Raw genomic sequence first — 18,380 nt, forward strand, 5'->3', positions numbered from 1 at the left:
CTGATCGCCCTCCAAACCCTTTGATCCCAGCCCAGAGCACCCTTCTGCACCCCAAACCCCTCAGCCCCACCCCAGAGTCTGCAACCACAGCCGGAGCCTTTATCCCCCGTGTGTGCCCCAATCCCCTGCCCCAGCCGGCCCTCCATACAATATCCAAACTGAGATGTGGCGCTCAAGCCAAAAAGTTTGCCCACCCTTGATTTGGGAGGGGGTGTGTGTGGGGGGTCCTCTTAAAAGTGCAAAATAGAACTGTCTTGAGCCTGGTAAACTGGGAAAACTGAACACCACCCCTGGCCGCCGCGAAGAGGCAATACTTCACCATGCGCAAGTCCTGTGTATAACCAAAAAACCCTTTTATTAAAGGAAGAAAACACAGCATTAATTTCAGAAAATACTGCAACAATGACGTGAAAGGACTTGCATATTTGAATGTGACCTGCTCCGTGACAGGTTCAGGGGCCCTCGCATTCACTGCAGCTCTCCGTGGGGCTAGCCTGGATCCAGGAGCCAGGGAAAAGACCTCAAACCAGCAACAGCGCGAGCTCTCCAAGGGGTGAACTGTCAATCACCCTATTTTCCTTCCTGATTGGTTAACTCTGTTCCGATTTTACGGCGCCTTAGCCACTAGTGCTGGGCAGGATAGCAGGAGGGCGGGCTCTGCCTGCCTGATGTTCTGATTGGCCGTGCGTCACGCCGTGTTGCCGGGTAGAGAAACCACTCTTCCCTTGGTGCTGTGTTCGGCAGCGGAGGTTGACCTTGGAGCTTTATGATTGGCCAGAGAAATGTGATTTTGTTTTCGATTGGCTGCCGTGATGCCAGTCTGGATTTTTGATTGGCCGGAGAAAGCTGTTGCTAGGCGGAGTGACCAGCGCCGGGACTTTGCACAGGCAAGGCGGGAGCGCAAGAGAATCGGGGTCAGGGGCGGGGCGGTGGTGGCGAGGGCTGCTTTTGTGTCCGCCCGTGATGGGGGTGGGTGCAGCTACACCCGTGGGCCCCGGTCAGAGCCACCGCTGACCCTGGCCCTGCGCCCTCAGAGGAACCGGACTGAGCGCGCGGCTTTCAGGGGACTCAGAGGGGTCGAGCTCACAGCGTAAGGGGCGGGGCGGGTGGGTGCAGTGGGCGAGCCGTGGGCGCAGATGGATTTGGGGTGCGGGGGGGGTTGGGGTGCACCAGCAGAGCTAGAGGATGCGGGGTATGTTGGGGTGCACTGGCAAAGCTGGCATGTCCCTCACTTGAAACCCCCATCATCTCTCCCTATCACCCATCCCCATGTATCCTTCTCCCCATAACCCCCTGCCTGTTGCTACAACCCCAAGCTCCTGTTCCCCCAGTCCTCTACCTCATAATGCCCCCCTCTCCAGGAAGCAGTCACATCTAATCCCCCTCCCCCGCACGAAGACTTGGATTACATTCCCCGTAAATAAAATTGCCACCCATGACCCACAAATAGGGTGCCCAGGTGTCCGGTTTTCGACTGGAACACCTGGTCGAAAAGGGACCCTGGCGGCTCTGATCAGCGCGTCTGACGGGGCTGTTAAAAGCCCCGTTGGCGATGCTGCGATGCTAAGGCAGGCTAGTTCCTACCGGTCCTGGCTGGCACCGCGCTGCGCTCCAGAAGCGGCCAGCAGGTCTGGCTCCTGGGGGCGAGGGTGGGGGGAGGCGGCATAGGGCTCCATGCGCTGGCCCCACCCCGAGCACTGGCTCTGCACTCCCATTGGCTGGGAACTGGCCAATGAGAGCTGGGGAGGGGGGCAGTGCGTGTGGGCAAAAGCAGCATGTGGAGCCTCGTGCCCCCCCCCGCCTAGGACCCAGACCTGCTGGCTGATTCCAGGGCATGTGTAGCACAGTGCCAGGACAGGCAGGCAGCCTGCCTTAACACTCCGCCCTGCTGCGCCACTGACCGGGAGCTGCCCAAGATAAGCCGTGCCCCAACCCTCTGCCCCAGCTCTGAGCTCTGCCTCCAAGGCTGGAGCACCTTCCTGCACTACAAACCCCTCATCCCCGGCCATAGCTCAGAGCCCACACCCCCAGCTCAGAGCCCTCATCCCCCCTGCACCCCAACCCTTTGCCCCAGCCCAGAGCTCCCTCCCACACGCTGAACCCCCCATCCTCTCCTGCACCCCAACCCCCTGGCTCAACCTGCAGCCCTGTCCCGCACTCCAAATCCCTCCGCCCCGTCCCCCAGTGTGGAGCCCCCTCCTGCACCCTAAACCCTTCATCCCCAGCCCCCACCCCGAGCCTGCACCCCCAGCCAGATCCCTCACCCACTCCTGCAACCCAACCCCCTGCCCCTGCTCAGCGAAAGTGAGTGAGGGTGGGGGAGAGCAAGCCACCGATGGAGGGGGAATGTAGTGAATGGGGGGCAGGGCCTCTGGGCAGGAGGGGGCCTCTGGGCAGGGGTGGGGCTAGGGTGTTTGGTTTTGTGCAACTAGGAAGTTGGCAACCTTACCCACAAATCGCTGCAACCTCCACCCACTCACTCCAAAACTCCTTTTGTCTTAGGTGAGGGCTGCTTGTGATTAACTTCATAGAGTCCAAGGCCAGAAGGGACCATTGTGACCATCTAGTCTGAACTACTGTATAACACAGGCCAGAGAACTTTCCCCAAATGATTCCTAGACTATATCTTAGAAAAGAAATCCAATCGTGATGGAAAATCATCAGTGCTGAAGAATCAATCATGAGTGTTGGAAAACTGTTGCTATAGTTAATTACCCTCATTACATCTTATTTCCAATCTGAATTTGTCTTGCTTCAACTTTCAGCCATTATTTGTGTTATACCTTTCTCTGCTAGATCGAAGAGCCCATATTAAATATTTGTTCCCCATATACGTAAAGACTGCAATCAAGTCACTCCTTAACCTTCTATCTGTTACGCTAAATAGATTGAGCTCCGGGAATCTATCACTATAACATGTTTTCTAATCCTTTAATCATTCTTGTGGCTCTTCTCTGAACCCTCTCCAATTTATCAAACTCCTTCTTGAGTTGTGGCACCAGAACAGGATACAGTGATCGCACCAGTGCTAAGTACAGAGGTGAAATAACTTCTCTACTCCTACTCAAGTTCCCCTATTTATGCGTCCCAGGGTCGCATTAGCTATTTTGGTCACATCACCACACTGGGAGCTCATGTTCAGCTGATTATCCAGCATGACCCCCAAAACCTTTTCAGTCATTGATTCCCAGGATACAGTAGGCCAAACTTATAGAATGGGGGACCTTTTTTGTTAAAATGCATATTGCTTACATCCAGTTTACTAAGTAATCCAGATTGCTCTGAATCAGTGACTTGTTCTCTTCATTGTTTACTACTCTCCCAATTTTTGTATCATCTGCAACTTTATCAGTGCTTATTATATGTTTTCTTCCAGGTCACTGATACATGTTAAATTGTGTAGGGCCCCAAGAATCAATCCATGGAGGACCCCATTGGGAACACACCTGCTTGATGACAGTTCCCCATTTACAGTTACATTTTGAGACCTCTGTTAGCCAGTTTTTATTCATTTAGTGGTTGCCATCTAAATTGTATATTCTAGTTTTTTTAATCAAAATATCTTCTGATACCGTGGCAAACGTCTTACAGAAATCTAAATATATTACATCAGTACTGTTACCTTTATCAACGAAACTTGTACACTCACCACCAAAAAAAAAAAAAAAAAAAATCAAGTTAGTTTGACAGGATCTATTTTCCATAAACCCATATTAATTTGCATTTAATTTAATTCTTTATTAATTGAGACTCTTATCAGCTGCTCCATTATCTTGGCTGGGATTGATGTCAGGCTGATACAGGCCATTTACCCTTTTTAAAAATTGGCACAACATTAGCTTTCTCCAGTCTTCTGGAACTTCCTCAGTGCTCCACAATTTATTGAAAATCAATTGTAACAGTCCAGAGAGCTCCTCAGCCAGCTCTTTTAAAACTCTTGGATGTAAGTTATGTGGACCTACTGATTTAAAAATGGAATAGAAAGGGTGTTCACACCAGCTGATGAGATATCATGTATTCTTTCCCCAAATACAGAACAAAAATATTTATTGAACACTTCTGTCTTTTCTGCATTATTATTGATAGTTCTCCTATTTCCATCTAGTAATGGATAATACCATGTTCAAGATTGCTTTTGTTCATAATATATTTTAAAAAAACTCTTTACTTTCCTTAATTCCGCTGGCCATAAATTTCTCCTTCTGTCTCTTGGCTTCCCTTCTACTATTCCTAACTTTTGCTTTATAGTAATCACTATCAATTTCCCCTTTCTTCCATGTGTTATATTTTTTTTTTACTTTTTATGGCTGCCTTCACTTTCCCCCTCAACAAAGTCAGTTTTTTAACCATTGTGGCCTTCTTCTTTGATTGTGGCTTTTGGGGCTTCTAGTAAGATGTTCTTAAATCATTCCTATACACCATATATCATATTTTTTCTGATTAAATTCTTTCTTACAGCTGATTTAGCTCAGAATTGTTTTCAGCTTTATGAAGTTGGCCCTATTAAAGCCCCAAGTATATATCTACACTGGTATGGACTTTATTCTCTTTGTACATTATAAATGTGATCAAGTCACATTTAAGCTACTATTATCTTTTAGTTCTGTGATCAGTTCGTTTTTATCTTTTAGGACAAAGTCTAATAAAGAATTCCCCTGTGTTGGCAGCAACACTTTTTGAGTTATGAAATTGTCTTATATGATGTTTAACAATTCCAATAAGTTAGAATGTTTTAGGACAGGCAGAATGAGACCTCCAGCATATGTTACTCAAACTGAAATCCCCCCAAGTCACACAGATTTTTTTCCTACACATTATAGATAGGGAGGTGGTGCATAAGGAGGTGGTCATTCTGTTCCCTAGTGTGATTGGGTGACATCAGTCTAAACACTAATAGCTCAGCTTGTGCTTATTTGATAGGGCATTGATCCATAAGCATTCAAGATGATTTTCCTCTAAGTTATTAGTGACTTGGAAACGCATAATGCCATTTTTTGACAGTGAATGCCATTCCCCTTCCGCCCATTTGATCCTTCCTAAATAAGTTGTAACCATTGATTTTAACAGTCCAGTCATGTGAATCTTCGCACAAGATTCAGTAATACCAACTAGATCAAATTTATGCTCAAATTAGCAATTTCAGTTCCTCATTTACTACCCAGGCTCCTAGCATTGGTGTATAGGCAATTCAGACATTTCTTCTCTTCATGTCCTTTGGTTTCTTGATTAATTTTGTTCTCAACATCTTGATTTTGTGCCGACTGCTCCTATCTTCCCTCTCTTTACCCTGCCCTTTTGCTATTAGTGTAACACCCTCCTGACTACTGTAGCCAGCCTGTCCCTGCCAAGATTGGTCTCCCTTCTATTAAGGTGGAGGCCATCCAAATGGCCCCAGTAGGTGGTGGACCATTGTTCCACAAAACCAAACCTCTCCACCCTATACCACTTCTCTAGCCTGCAGTTCACTTCCAAAATCTTCTGACTTCTACCTTCCTTCCCTCATGGGACAGGAACCATCTCAAAGAAGATCGCTTGGATATTTTTCTTCTTCAGCATGCTTCCAAGTTCCCTGAAGTCATCTACTCTCTATGAAATATCTCACAACACAGTGTCATTAGCACCAATATGAACCATCATCAATGGATCCCTGCCCGTCTACTTCAGAAGGCTAGCCAATCTTGTTGTGACTTCTTGTGTCTTGGCTCCAGGAAGGCAGCGTACTGTCCTGTTTTCTGTCTGTCCCTTGTAGAATGTTCTTTCAATTCTTCAGAGTATTGAATCTGCAACAAGGATAGTCTGTCTTCCTTGGAAAGCTGAAAAACTCTTTGTGAGAAAGCTAGATTTTCTTGCAGGTTAGACTGAGTTACCATCCACACGTGTCCTACGCATCTTTCCATTCCCTTGGACCTGCTTGATTTAGGGGATATCTTCCAGAGTTTCCATATTGATGAATTGGTATCAATTTGAAAGTTCTACCTGTGTGGAATCCCCCCTGGTCCTCTTCCCTCTGGTGGCCACAGCCTGCCCATCTTCATCTGTCTCCAGGCACCTACAATGCCACTCTGACTATCTTGATATTACATGTAGTGCTGAAGCTGGAAGGACAGCTGTTCACACTCTCTCTGAAACTGCAGTTAGCTTCCTCTGTGACTCTTGAGTTTGCTTAGTAAGTGACTTTTTATACTAAGTCTTTCCTGCTTAGTGCAGCTCAGCCCTGCCCCTCATCCACTAAGGAGCAATCAACCACTCAGCGACTTCAAACTTATCCTTAGTTATGCTAAGTGAAAGGTGATCTCACAGTAATCAATCTCAATAAGGTCTGTGATTCATCCAGTCACTAGTACCTTTAGCTTTAAAATGCAGCAAAAAGAAATGCAGTGTTTTCTTGGGAACCCCATGGTCAGATGACCCCAATTTTGGATCACTAATGCTACTGGGAACCTCCATGAGGCAAATTTCAAAGCAATCGGAGTCACCATTCAGATTTAGTGGGAGCCATGCATGACCTTGGGTGAAACTCAACAGATTGAGACCAATGGATCACAGCAATGATTTGATCTCTAGATATGGTCAAAAACCAACCAAACAAAAAACCCCAAACACCTGGAAACTTTAAAAAAATGACTTATTTTTTCAGGGCTTATATCTCCACCACCTTAGTCCAAAAGCCTCCAACTTTGGGTGACTAACTCTACCTGTCACCTTCCTGAAGCACACCAAATTTCAAAAGGACACGGACTAAGAATGTTGATTTTAGAGGATCTAGGAAGGTCAAGCTTTAAACATAAGCTGTGGTGCAACTTTACTGTAGTGGTGCTGCTGCACCACTGTAATGCTTGAAGGGGAAGATATTTTATTAACATTTAATAAATTCCTTTCAAGCCACTGGCATCCTCTCCTGGCACGTTTTTTGTGAATAGGCTGTTTACAAGAAGAAGATAGCACACTATTGATCCTGGCCTGGACACCACTCAATTGAGGCGAGGTGCTGGTACAAATACCTTGTGTATGGGACTAGCCTGCTAGATGGCCTCAGAAGCCTGGAAGGATGCCTGTCTCCTCCTCGGTTTGTCTAGCACCATGACTGTTCGGCAGGAGTCATTTAGTACCACTCGAGGCTTTATTCAGTAAATCGAGTAATTCTGAACATGGGAAGAGATATCTCACTTATCTCTCTATAATCCCATGATGGTGCAACCCTATGGGGAATGGAGTCCTCATGTGCCTTTGATCTGGTCATAATCTGCCTGAAGTACTACTTACATTTTAGTGTGGGGCCAGCCTGAAGAGAGAGGCCCCCTTATCCCATTGTTAAGACTCTGAGCCCCGTTTGCTGGTAGGGCATGGTTTTGTGGGCTGAAAGCCAGATAGGCACAATTCCCATTACGCTGCAGCCTGACGCAGATAGGAGTAGGTTGGTTTCCATACTATGATGTTCTCTGTTTACACAAGAGCAAAATATGAATGGATTTCCATTTGCATTTAATTCTATGTCTGGAGAATGATGGTCAGTGTGGAACAGGAAGAGATTTGGATCCCAGTAGATATTAAAGGATCCTGTGTATTGTGCTATTCGTCCCCTTGCCACAGAGTTGGACTTCAGCATGTTAGCTTTCATTTTAAAAGCAAAACACCTTGTAGCCCTTGTGGTTGCAAAGAAAACCTCAAAACCCTTAATCAAGTGTAAATGGATGCAGTGTCATCTGCCTGTGTCTGAAGAGAGGCTGATTAATAGCTCTGAGAAGGGTCACTTGCCCCATTCATCTGAATCACAGCCACACGGACTGCAATTCTGTAACTGGTAATTTGGCAGTTTCCTCAAGATGTCACAAAATTAACTGTTTCTGTTTTAGCATCACCTGTTGCTGCACTCAAGACACCTGACATTTTGTTTTGTTACCCTGTACCTTGTTTGTACCAACCTCTTGCTCTGCATCTTTCCATATCACAGGGAATTAACTGGATTACAGTGCATGCTCATTACAATATTCTGTGGACCTAGCGTAGCAGCTGAGGTCTGGGGATCTGGTGAGTACAAGCTTCTCTCTTCAGTAGCATATACGGGAGAAGGAGGTTGTGAGCTGGGTTGCCATGGGAGCTGAAGCCCAACCACCAAGAGAGCATACCAGAACAAATGCTCTAGTCTAAACTAATCATGGTTGAAAAGTATAATGAAGTTTTATGCCAATGATTATTTTCTACTAGAAGTCACAGTGGTGTATGTTTTCATGACGGTGCAGATCATAACAACTGATGTTGACACACAAGAAATTAATGTTACAGTGGAATTTAGGAGTTGCTGCTGTGGAATTTTGTCCCATTGTGTCATGGAATACAAATGGCTCTGGTTAGCTGAAGGGTTTGATGGCTGATTGCTAAGAGATTACCAATTTAGGATACTCAGTTTCATATTAGGGGCATTTAGGGAAGACTCCAGAGCCAAAAATGATTTTGATTTTTGAGTTGTAGTTTGAGGTTGGGTTCCTAGTGCTTTCCCTTAAAGATGTGTTGTTGGGGGAAGGGATGTAATTTCAGTGAGAGCTGCTGGGAGTGCTGAATACTTTGGAAAAAATCAGGTCATTTATTTAGAAGTCTAATTTTCGGGGCACCCATTTTTGAGTCTTGGCTGGGGTATCTAGAGGTGGTAGATAATGAGCTGGATCCTCAGCTGCTGTAAATCAGTATAGTTCCATTAAAGTCAATAGGACAGTGCTGAACGACACCAGCAAAGGATCTGCTGCAATACCTCCCCTAAACTGTATGAGGTTTTAAAAGGCAACTTGCTCAGGGTGAGTGGAAGTTTTATATGGGATATTGAACTCAATAGGAACCATTCTCTCTGGCCCACTGAGCTGCTGTTCCTTCAATCAGAAGGAAGGAGAAGACCAGAGAGAAAGGAGTATGTGGATAAGCATGGATATGGGTGTGTAGGAAAGAGAGGCACGGGACTGACATTTTGTGGGGAGACAGGAGAGACAGAAGTATTAGGAATGAGATCAGTTGTGAGGGTTGGGCAGAAGACAGGAGAGGGAATAAAGGGATGGTAGGAGAAGGACGGAAAGAAAGAGCAGACACTGAAACCAACACAGAGAATGATGCGCACAAGTATAGTCAAGAAGAGAAGCAATGTAAAACAAAATGTGAGACATGTTACATTTAAAAATTTATTGAACAGCTGATATGGAGTATTTTACAAGTAAAGACAATATACCAACTGTACAAAACTGTTTTATTCCTTTAAAACTGTTAAGAGACATGGCGGCACAGGTTTTTTCCACCCAGGCTAGTTAGCTTAGTTCTTGGAATAGTGGGTACAGGACAAATTTTTCATGTCCTGCTCATCTCAGTATAATCATTGTTCATGTTTTCTCTAGTGGGGATTTCTTCCTCCATTTCACCATCTTGAACCACAACATTAGTGACCTTTAAAGATATTTAATGGCAGAAATATGGGTCTTCAGTAACAATGGATGAATCGCTGGAATAAGTAAAACTGTCTTGATCATTGAAACAGACTCGCTGTAAGTCCAGTCTACTAGATTTATGATCAAGGGGTCTTCTGATTTTAGTAATAATGCAAAACTTAGCTTTTCCGTGCACCAACTTTGGAAAATATCAAGAAAATTGGAGGTAGGCACACACAAAATATATATAGTTTTACTCTATTCATCTACAGAAGAGTTGTACTTATAACATAGCAGTGATCTACTAACAACTCAGAATGCCCCAAGTTGCTGTATTATTCAATTAAAAATTCAGTGCATTGTATTGATAAGTTCCTCTACCATATAAAACACACACTACAAATCTCTTGGCACTATTACAGATATGTAGTATTTTTTAAACTCAAACACAATGGAATAAAAGCAAAAACAAATTAGGCAAGTGCCTAATTCTGCAAACCTAATATAGGCAAATCTTACAGTGAATCAACAGAAGTTTTCCCTGTGTCAGGACTACAGAACTGGGCACAAAACAGATGCATCAGATCTGAACAGGCTAATGGGCTACTTAAGAGAACATTTAAAAACATAAAATACATGTAAAAGAGAAAACAAAACAAAATTCAGGAAATGCTTTGGTTAAAATACATCAGAGAAAATGAATGGGACAAGACTCAGAACAGCTATTGTAACAACTAACATTCTGGCAGTTCTGTCAAACTCAAGAACACTGCTCTGTATTTCCTTTGCTAGTTACAAATGAAAACAAGGTATGGCTTATATATTTAATTTAAAAGGAGACTATATAACTATGTGCTGTTTCTCCAGAGAGAAGTGCAATGTGCCTGATATTTATAAAATACCTTTATAGTTTATATTTAAATTGTAATTAAGATTTTTCACATCTGACCCCATTTAATGGGAAACCATTAAAATGTTATGTAAACAAAGTCATTTTCACAAACTTGCTTTAATGTTTTGTTCAAATCATATAATTTTTCTTTAATACATCTAGATACTGCTGTGTTGCCCTGGAAACCGGATCCTGATCCACATTTAGATTTTTTGAAGATCCATCAGTAGATCCTACAGGAGAGACTCTTACAGACCCATTTTCAAGTTCAGCTGTGGCTAGAAAGAACAAGAAAAACAAATGACCATATATGTTCTGTGTTATGTTGTGTGATAGTTTTACCGTAGGCTTTGTCATAAACCCATTGAATTTTTTCCACTGACAGCGGTGGACATTGTGTCAGGTCCAGAGACAGCAGATATACATTTTAAATCAATACAATGGAAACACGATGAAAATTACATAAAAGGGATATTCACAATGGAAGGGACCAGATTTTTTAATTATATAAGCAATACATTAGCCTTTTTGCTAATCAGTAAATAACTGTTAGTATTTCAAGGGCTATTGAAAATCATAGGTCAAATCCATAGATGCTCTAAGCACACCAAATTCCAATAAAGACAACGGAATGACAATTGCTTATTCTAGTGATACATTTGGAAGAATATGAATTATATACAATAATACTGATTAAAATATGTGTGAGAGGAGAAGTGATTTTTAAAGTTTGTGAAAAATCTTAAAAGAGGATTTACTGTATTTGTGTTAATCCTATGTGTATGGTATTTGGGAATTCCTGCAAAACTGACGTCAGATTAAGACTTTTTTTTGTGGGGGAATTACATAATATTCTGTACAGCACTTTGGTAAGTGGGCAGTCCTTGCAAATTTTTTTTTACCAAATTTGAAAATTAGTAGAAACAGCAATGGTGTATGACATAATAGCTTAATACTATTTTTGAATTATAACTATATCATAAATTATATTTAGTAACACACAGTTTTTGAAAAAAAAATGTTAACATGCTCTAACAAATTACCTTGGTCAAGTTCTTTAGTGATACTTTTTTCTAGTTCCTGCTGCATCTGAAATTAAATATTAACAATATTTTACATAGAAACAGTTTAGGGTAGTTAGTGTCACAAAAATATTGCTATATATTTAAAAACAGAGTGTAACTAAAAGTGAAACTGAAATCCTGAACAGAGATTTAGTTTTGTTTTGGAGAAAATCTTGATTAGCTGAGTCTTCATATTCTGATGGTTGAACAATATCAGCAGCATCGTAAAACAATCTATACCTTCATAGACATCATAGAAATGTAGGGCTGGAAGGGACCTCAAGAGGTCATCAAGTCCAGCCTCCTGCAGTGAGTCAGGACCAAATAAACTAGACCATCTCAACTGACTAGACAGTTACTAATTAGCCTCTTTTGTCCCTGTGAAGTATTTTTACAAACTATAATTCACTACTCTATAGCTCAGAAGAGTGTTGGACTCTTGGCTTTTACTCCCCTTCATGTACATGCTGCTTAATAAACCGTCCTTACTAGTTGTTGGCTTATTAATGTATTTAACTAATGATAAATGATTCATAATTTAGTAGTTAAACACATACAAACAAGCACAATCAATTAATAATGGAGGGCTAAATTCTATCTTCAGATATGTGAATAAAACCACAATTAAATTCAGCGGTGGATATATGTATCTAATTCTAAGTTTGACCTGTTAAAAATATGAGGCCCAGTCCTGCAACCCAATGAAGTTACTGTTGCATGAATAAGTTTTGCAAGATTGAGTCCTTAAATTGTGTATAAAAATAAAGTATCAGTATTTAATTTAGCTGCTATAAAAATGTACAATATCAGTTTACTGCAAGGCCCTCAGATCACACTGAGGACCTTCTCTCTATCTTTGTGGAAAGATGCAGCACTCATCTCTTTTTGTCATCCTTCTCCTAAGGATGGTGAAATGATGGTTATGGGATCAGAGAACAAGTTCTGCACCTTTGTATTAAGTGGCTTAAATTGACTAGGAGAAACGGAAAGGTGTGTTCCTCTCTCAAGGGAATTAGTTACTGTCACTTTTACAGTTCTGATTGCAAGCTCTTTCTAAGCATTTTGTTTATTCATACCCATGGTACTGTGTAAGTTATTGTTATTTATAACTTGTATTTCTGTAGTGTCCACAATAGACTTTTCATTAAGACAGTCAATGACCTGAAGAATTTAAAATCTAAACAGACAAGACACAACAACAGCCAGCATATAAGAAAGCATAATTTCTAAATATATGGAGCTAGCACACAGATATAACAGTGGTGAGTACCTCATGAACAGTAATTAATACTTTTACAAATGATGAGTTTTACCTGTTCAGTATACTGAGAAACAAATCGAAGAATTTAAATACTGGTTAATATCCTTTTTTTCTTTACAAGGTTAATTTACTCACCAGTTCGGCATTTTGGGATGAAGAAACTGCTTCAGTAAAGGAGTAAGGTAAGACACAATTGGGGAAAGCGTAAGAACAGAAAGAGAGCACAGAGTCTGACTGGTACTGAGTGGCAAGGCAAACTGTTTAGAGTGCACATGGGTGCCTTCTGTTGGATTTACGGGATAACTGGAATCAAATTAAGAAGCATGCCAATGGAAAGAACCATCAGGAAGCCAAGGTGGGGGAAATTCTGAAAATTCTGTACCTTAATGGGTAAAGAAGGGAACAGGAGAAAAGGAGCCCCTAAATCCCAAAGCTCCAAATTATGTATGGCCAGGAAAAACAGCAGCAAAGCCCTGGGAAGGAAAAGGCTATTAGGGTTGACGGGGAGAAGCTGAAGGAGCAGAAGACAGCAAGAAGTGGGGAGTCAAACAGCTCACCATGGGAGGAGACTAGCCAGGATCCCTGGGAAAGGAGAAGTTATGCAGTCTGAAAAAGTACATCCACAATCTGTTTCTGGAGCCTGCACAAACAGGTGCATGGCGTACACAGATTACTGAGTATCTGCTCTACTGGTATAGAATCATCAGTCAGGATCCTCCTTGGCCTTCCCTTGACCCATTTCATCCTATTTATACCTCTTCTTTTTCTTCTCCCAAAGCCTGAAGTCATCCCTCTTATTCTCATCCATATCTGTCAAAGAGGGACCAAATGGAAAGAAAAAGCTGAGAAGAGATGGCTAAGAGTTGTGTTTCACACTTCCAGAAAAGGAAGCAAAGAATACTAGGGTGGTCAGGAGTCAACCTACATATATCTTGGGCATTATTTTTGATTCACCTCTCCTCTGTCAGGAAGACTCTGATTCTCTTGTGCCTTTCTCAGCTCCTATTGTGGACTGTCCTCAAGCGAGATCAGGGAACTCTTTTTTAACTTTATCATGAACCTGTGTGACTGAAGTATCGAGAGAGTCACCTGGGTCACTTCCGATGAGGTTCCTGGGGATGATCCTCTAATGAGCATGTCATTTAAGAATTATTACAGATGAGTCCCTAAACTCACATGATTTATTATCAGTGTCAGTACCTTTATGAACCTGAGTAGAGACAGATGACAGATAAAAGGAGTAATACTTTGTATTTTTAGTGACTACTTCTGTAGGAAGGGAACAAAAAAATTGAAGAAATTGTTAGTGATGGGAGCAGAGTGGAATATGCAGCTAAGCTTCTGTCAGGCCTGCTGGAGAGATTGTAAAAAATAATGGAAGCTAAAATCTGATCCTGAATTTAATTCTTCGTTGACCTGTTCAGCCTCTTGAGGTCTAAGATGGCTTGGATTCTTCCTGATCTTTCCCTTATTATGAAGAATATGGACTAGAACCCTGAAAACATTTGCTCTTGAGAGAGAGGCTCTACTACTCATAGCTCTGGGAGATGAGAGATTTACTTCAGGATGGCTTGCTGTGTCTTAAGGCTGTAGAATGGATAAAGATGTAGAAGAGCCTGGAGCACCAGAGATTATCAGTATTGTACTCTAATGTTGACTGGAACCATGTGTCTAAGTGCCCTCCAGGAGTATTTCTGGGTGGAATCAGGCACAGTTGCATCCATACTGACTGTTTGGATTGGAAACAAGGGCTAAACTTGTTCCCTGATCAGGACTTGTCTGTGGGTTACTGGTTAACTGTTTACCCTGGAATAAGAGAAGTCCCTTATCTGGTGGCCTGTGTTGTGGGTAGCAATGAAAGGAGCCTTTGTATAAGGACTGTAGTCATTTTATCTTTTCTGGTGTAGAGAATAAATACTTTCACTTCCACCTTATCCCAGTGTCTACCTAAACAGGATTCCCACCTGAGACCTTTGAGGCAGAGGGATTTGCTTTGAATAGTTTTGCACAGCCTTTTGCTGCCAGCTTCATGGAGTCCATGGATCCATCTGCCAGAAATGTAGTTGCTAGGGATAGTTTCTTCAGTGTTGACTCGACCTTGTCATGGGCTTCTGGTGGTCCAAGCTTTTCAACTCACTGCACCAGGACATCATGGGTCTAGTGAAGAATATGCTTGCGAATGAGTGTCTATGGGTTTATCTACACAGCAATTAAAAACCTGCCAAGTGGGAGGGTCTCAGAGCTTGGGCTGCAGCCTGAGCCTGAAGATCCACACCGTAATTAAACATCCCCTCAGCCTGAGCCTTTTGAGCCTGAGTCAGCTGGCACAGGCCACCCTTGGGTGTCTAACTGCAGTGTAGACATACTCTATGGATCACTGATGAAATTTCCAAGTCCTATCTAAGGGTAGCGTCCATCTTCTTATCTGCAATGTTTTTTGGGAAGATATAATGGTTGGTAAGATTAGCACAAATTTTTACTTGGGGAGTTTCTGTTAATCAGCTTTAGGGAGAATAAAGAACCTTTGGCTTTTAAGATCCTATGAAACTCCAGGGTTTGTTGACAGCTTTTTTTGTCTTCGGTTGGGAATTTCTTATTTTTCCCCAGGAAAGAGGAGTGGAGGATGAAAAGGAAGTGAGAAAACTATTAACATCAAGAAAAAATGAAAAACTAAACTATAAAAAATACAAACTTAAATGATAAAGTAAGTATTGAGGTCTAGACTGATAGGCAAAAAGGAAATGAAAGGGTCATCATATACAATATATACAGTACAGTAGCATGACACTAGTCCATACACAGTAAATGCATGACTGATGGACTTTTCCTGGATTCAGTGGATTAGATAACTATAAGGCAGTCCTTATGAGGAACGCCAAGAGTGGATTTTACAGAAGAAAGACTAAGTTGGAAAACAACTTTTTACCTAAAAGATAAAAAAAATATATCCACCAACCCCTGCTGTTTAAAGACAGCCATGATTCAAATACAATAAATATGATTCTGCACATTCCATTCTTCAATACTGTTCAATAGTATCATTTTAGATGTTTCACTGTTACACACAAATACATAAAACACAGCAGTACTGTCTTGCTAATTTAAATAATTATGCTATTCACTTTTGTAAAGTATAACAAAAGTATAAACTAAGTTTTAAAATTGCAATGTGATGACAATCCAGACAAAATCTGTTCTTAATTGAAATTAAAATTTAAACAATACAAACAGACAAACGTGCCCAGTAAAAACAACTACATTGTATTAAGCAATACTGACTACACACCTTGCCATGTATCTGGTTGCAGAGAAGAGAAGGAAGAAACAGACTTTTGATCAAGGAGCTGAAGAAGTAAGAACAAAAGCCAATAAGTTTATAGGTCTTGGAAGTCAGAACTGAAAAATGACCCATAAATAAATGAAGAAAATAAAATTACTTAGGATTTTTGAATACTATACTACAAGAGAGTGCAGATGGAAAAAGACTGGAAACAGAACTGAAATTTAGAGATAAAGGAGATTCCACCTACTTCCACAGATTAAAAGATGTGCTTTATAACTATACTGATTCATGCTTAGTGTAGTTGGCAATAGAGATCACTATTGTTTTCCGACGTACACTGTTTATTTTTATTAACTATATTTTAAAATATTCATCTATTAGTTTTATGCATAGCTCTTTGTTTAATGTTTACTAAGGCCTCAATCCTGCAAAGAACTCCACGTGGGCAGATCTCCCCTAAAGTCATCAGAGCTCCCTGAAAGATTGGGGCCTATTGGCTAGAACCTATCCTAGTGAACAGTGTGCAGGTATAGCACTCCATACACAGATCTCCCTCTGCCCCTGCACAAGGGAGGGCAACGCATACTCCTCACTTCCTCCTGGCTACACAGAAGCTCTGCTGTTGGAGATCCAGAGAGTTAGGAGGAGTTGAGGTGGGCTAGCGAGTTTAAACCTCCCTCCCTTCATAACATTGTAAGTTATCTAAGTTACTACAGATGCAGTTTGCAGTGGATTTCCCAAGTACTTATAGTTGCTGTTTCTTCAGAATAATGTTGTATTTTTAATATGAAAACTGTATGTTATTTATCTGTAATTTTCTATTTAAGGCCGACCAATGTGTACATATTTTTTTGTTTCCTTTTCAAAAAGGTTTTATATGCAGTGTTTACATTTTGAGGTTACTGATGAATATAGTATTTATTCTGGGTCAGTGTTAAGGGGGCTGTGATTTGATTAAATATGCTTTTAAAAATACTTGATATGAATAATGAGTTTATATTTCTTCTATACCCAGCATCAGATTTATGAGGTTCTTAATTAATAATTTCTTTGGTTTTAAGTGCTTCGGTTTTTAGATGATGTGACAGGTAACTATCTTGTTATCTTTTCTTTTGTGTAGGTAAATGAAAAGACCATTTACATTTTTTTTTATTTAGTGCGCTGGACAAGGTCACCAAATTATTAAAGGAGTGGCTAGCGCTGAGCAAACTAATAATGGCTTCTGAAGAATAATGTCTCATTCAGTTGCATCTGGCAGTATATTTCCATTCTGTATATTGCTGAGATAGTCACGGATGCATGCACAGCATAGCCTACCTTCACTGAATGTTCGTAAAAAGTGCCAAAAAGTTGACACATTAAGTATCAATTTCAAGGCTGAAACCTAGGTATCTTCATTAAAGAATCAATGCCTAACACATTAGGAGACTCTTCTTCCCTGCCAAGTCACTGAATCTCTCTGTTGTGCTTTAGTTGCCCCATCTTAAAAATGTGTTTAATAATGCTTTGTATGTACATACAACACTTGTTCATCCATACATCTCAAAGCTCTTTACACATAGCTGATTGAGCATTATCGTTAAGGCTACATTTTAGTCAGAGGTATTTTTAGTAAAATCATGGAGCGGTCATGGGCACTAAACAAAAATTCATTTTACTGTATAGTCCTAACTAAACCTTGTGGGGACAAGCGACCATGGGGGCAATGCAGGTGCTGGGGTGTGTGCCGCAGGTACTCAAGGGGGCGCAGCCTGGGGGGCGCCACAGGTACTTGAGGGGGCAGGTGCCGCGGGTGCTTGGCAGAGGTGGGGTTTGGTAGGGCTAGGGCAGGTTCCCTACCCAGCTCCTGGGAAGTGGTGACCTCCAGCTCCTAGCTCCACATGCTGCCTCTACTCCACCCCAAGCCCCGGTTCTGCAGCTCCCATTGGCTGGGAACCACGGCCAATGGGAGCTGTGGGTGGAGGCAGCACATGAAGCTAGGAGCTGAGGGAGAGGAGTTCCTGTCGGCCTTCCAGAGAACCTCCACCAGGTAAGTACTGCCCCACACCCCAATCCCTAGCCACATGGGGCTGATGCAGAAGTCATGGAGGTCACGGCATCTCTGACTTCCGTGACCTCCATGACAGGAGTCTTAATCATCATCTCCAATTTACTGGTGACCTGAGCAACCACTTTTGGAACTGTGTGTATGAGAGGCATGTAAGAATGTGTACCGTTTCTTTAAATCTGTGGAGGAATCTTGGAAGGTCAGAATTTGGGGAGGATTGTAGGAAGAAGCTCAACAGAAAAGAAGACAAACACAGGGTAGCTGTAAGATTAGTCCAATTTTCCTTATTTAGTGTTAGAAGAAACCAACTATTTTACCACATCCCAAAGTCTCTTTCCACTTTTGAAAAATCACCCAAGGATGTTGACAAAAAATATCTTCTATTGCCACTCACTGCTGGCTCAAAACAGCACAGCTGATAGAGAATTC

At 41.9% G+C, this 18,380-nt stretch overlaps 1 protein-coding gene and 1 long non-coding RNA gene across 13 annotated transcripts in view; one reads left to right on the forward strand and one right to left on the reverse strand.

The window, feature by feature from the left end:
- The first annotated feature begins 522 nt into the window (after positions 1-522).
- On the forward strand, positions 523-16,879 carry LOC142070622 (uncharacterized). Of its 3 annotated transcripts, none has more exons than XR_012666532.1 (5): positions 523-887; positions 7,952-8,028; positions 10,459-12,622; positions 12,743-12,803; positions 13,400-16,879. It is a non-coding gene; the product is annotated as an uncharacterized LOC142070622 (long non-coding RNA). The 3 variants fall into 3 exon arrangements; XR_012666534.1 differs by having other exon boundaries at positions 538-887; positions 12,485-12,622; XR_012666533.1 differs by lacking the exon at positions 523-887 and adding an exon at positions 939-1,090.
- The window catches only part of ANKRD26 (ankyrin repeat domain containing 26), a 195,351-nt gene continuing 186,121 nt past the window's right edge, over positions 9,151-18,380 (reverse strand). For 9 of the 10 annotated variants that reach the window (XM_048836164.2, XM_048836169.2, XM_048836165.2 and 6 more), the window contains 2 exons: positions 11,340-11,385; positions 9,151-10,574 (listed from right to left, as the gene is read on the reverse strand). In XM_048836164.2, the coding sequence (XP_048692121.2) occupies positions 10,426-10,574; positions 11,340-11,385 (195 nt within the window). In that variant the 3' untranslated portion in view covers positions 9,151-10,425. Of the gene's footprint in view, positions 10,575-11,339; positions 11,386-15,907; positions 15,966-18,380 lie in introns of all 10 variants that reach the window. The other variant, XM_048836167.2, reaches the window with a different exon arrangement.

Source organism: Caretta caretta, chromosome 1, assembly GCF_965140235.1.
Source record: "Caretta caretta isolate rCarCar2 chromosome 1, rCarCar1.hap1, whole genome shotgun sequence".
In the NCBI taxonomy this organism is placed as follows: Eukaryota; Metazoa; Chordata; order Testudines; family Cheloniidae; genus Caretta; species Caretta caretta.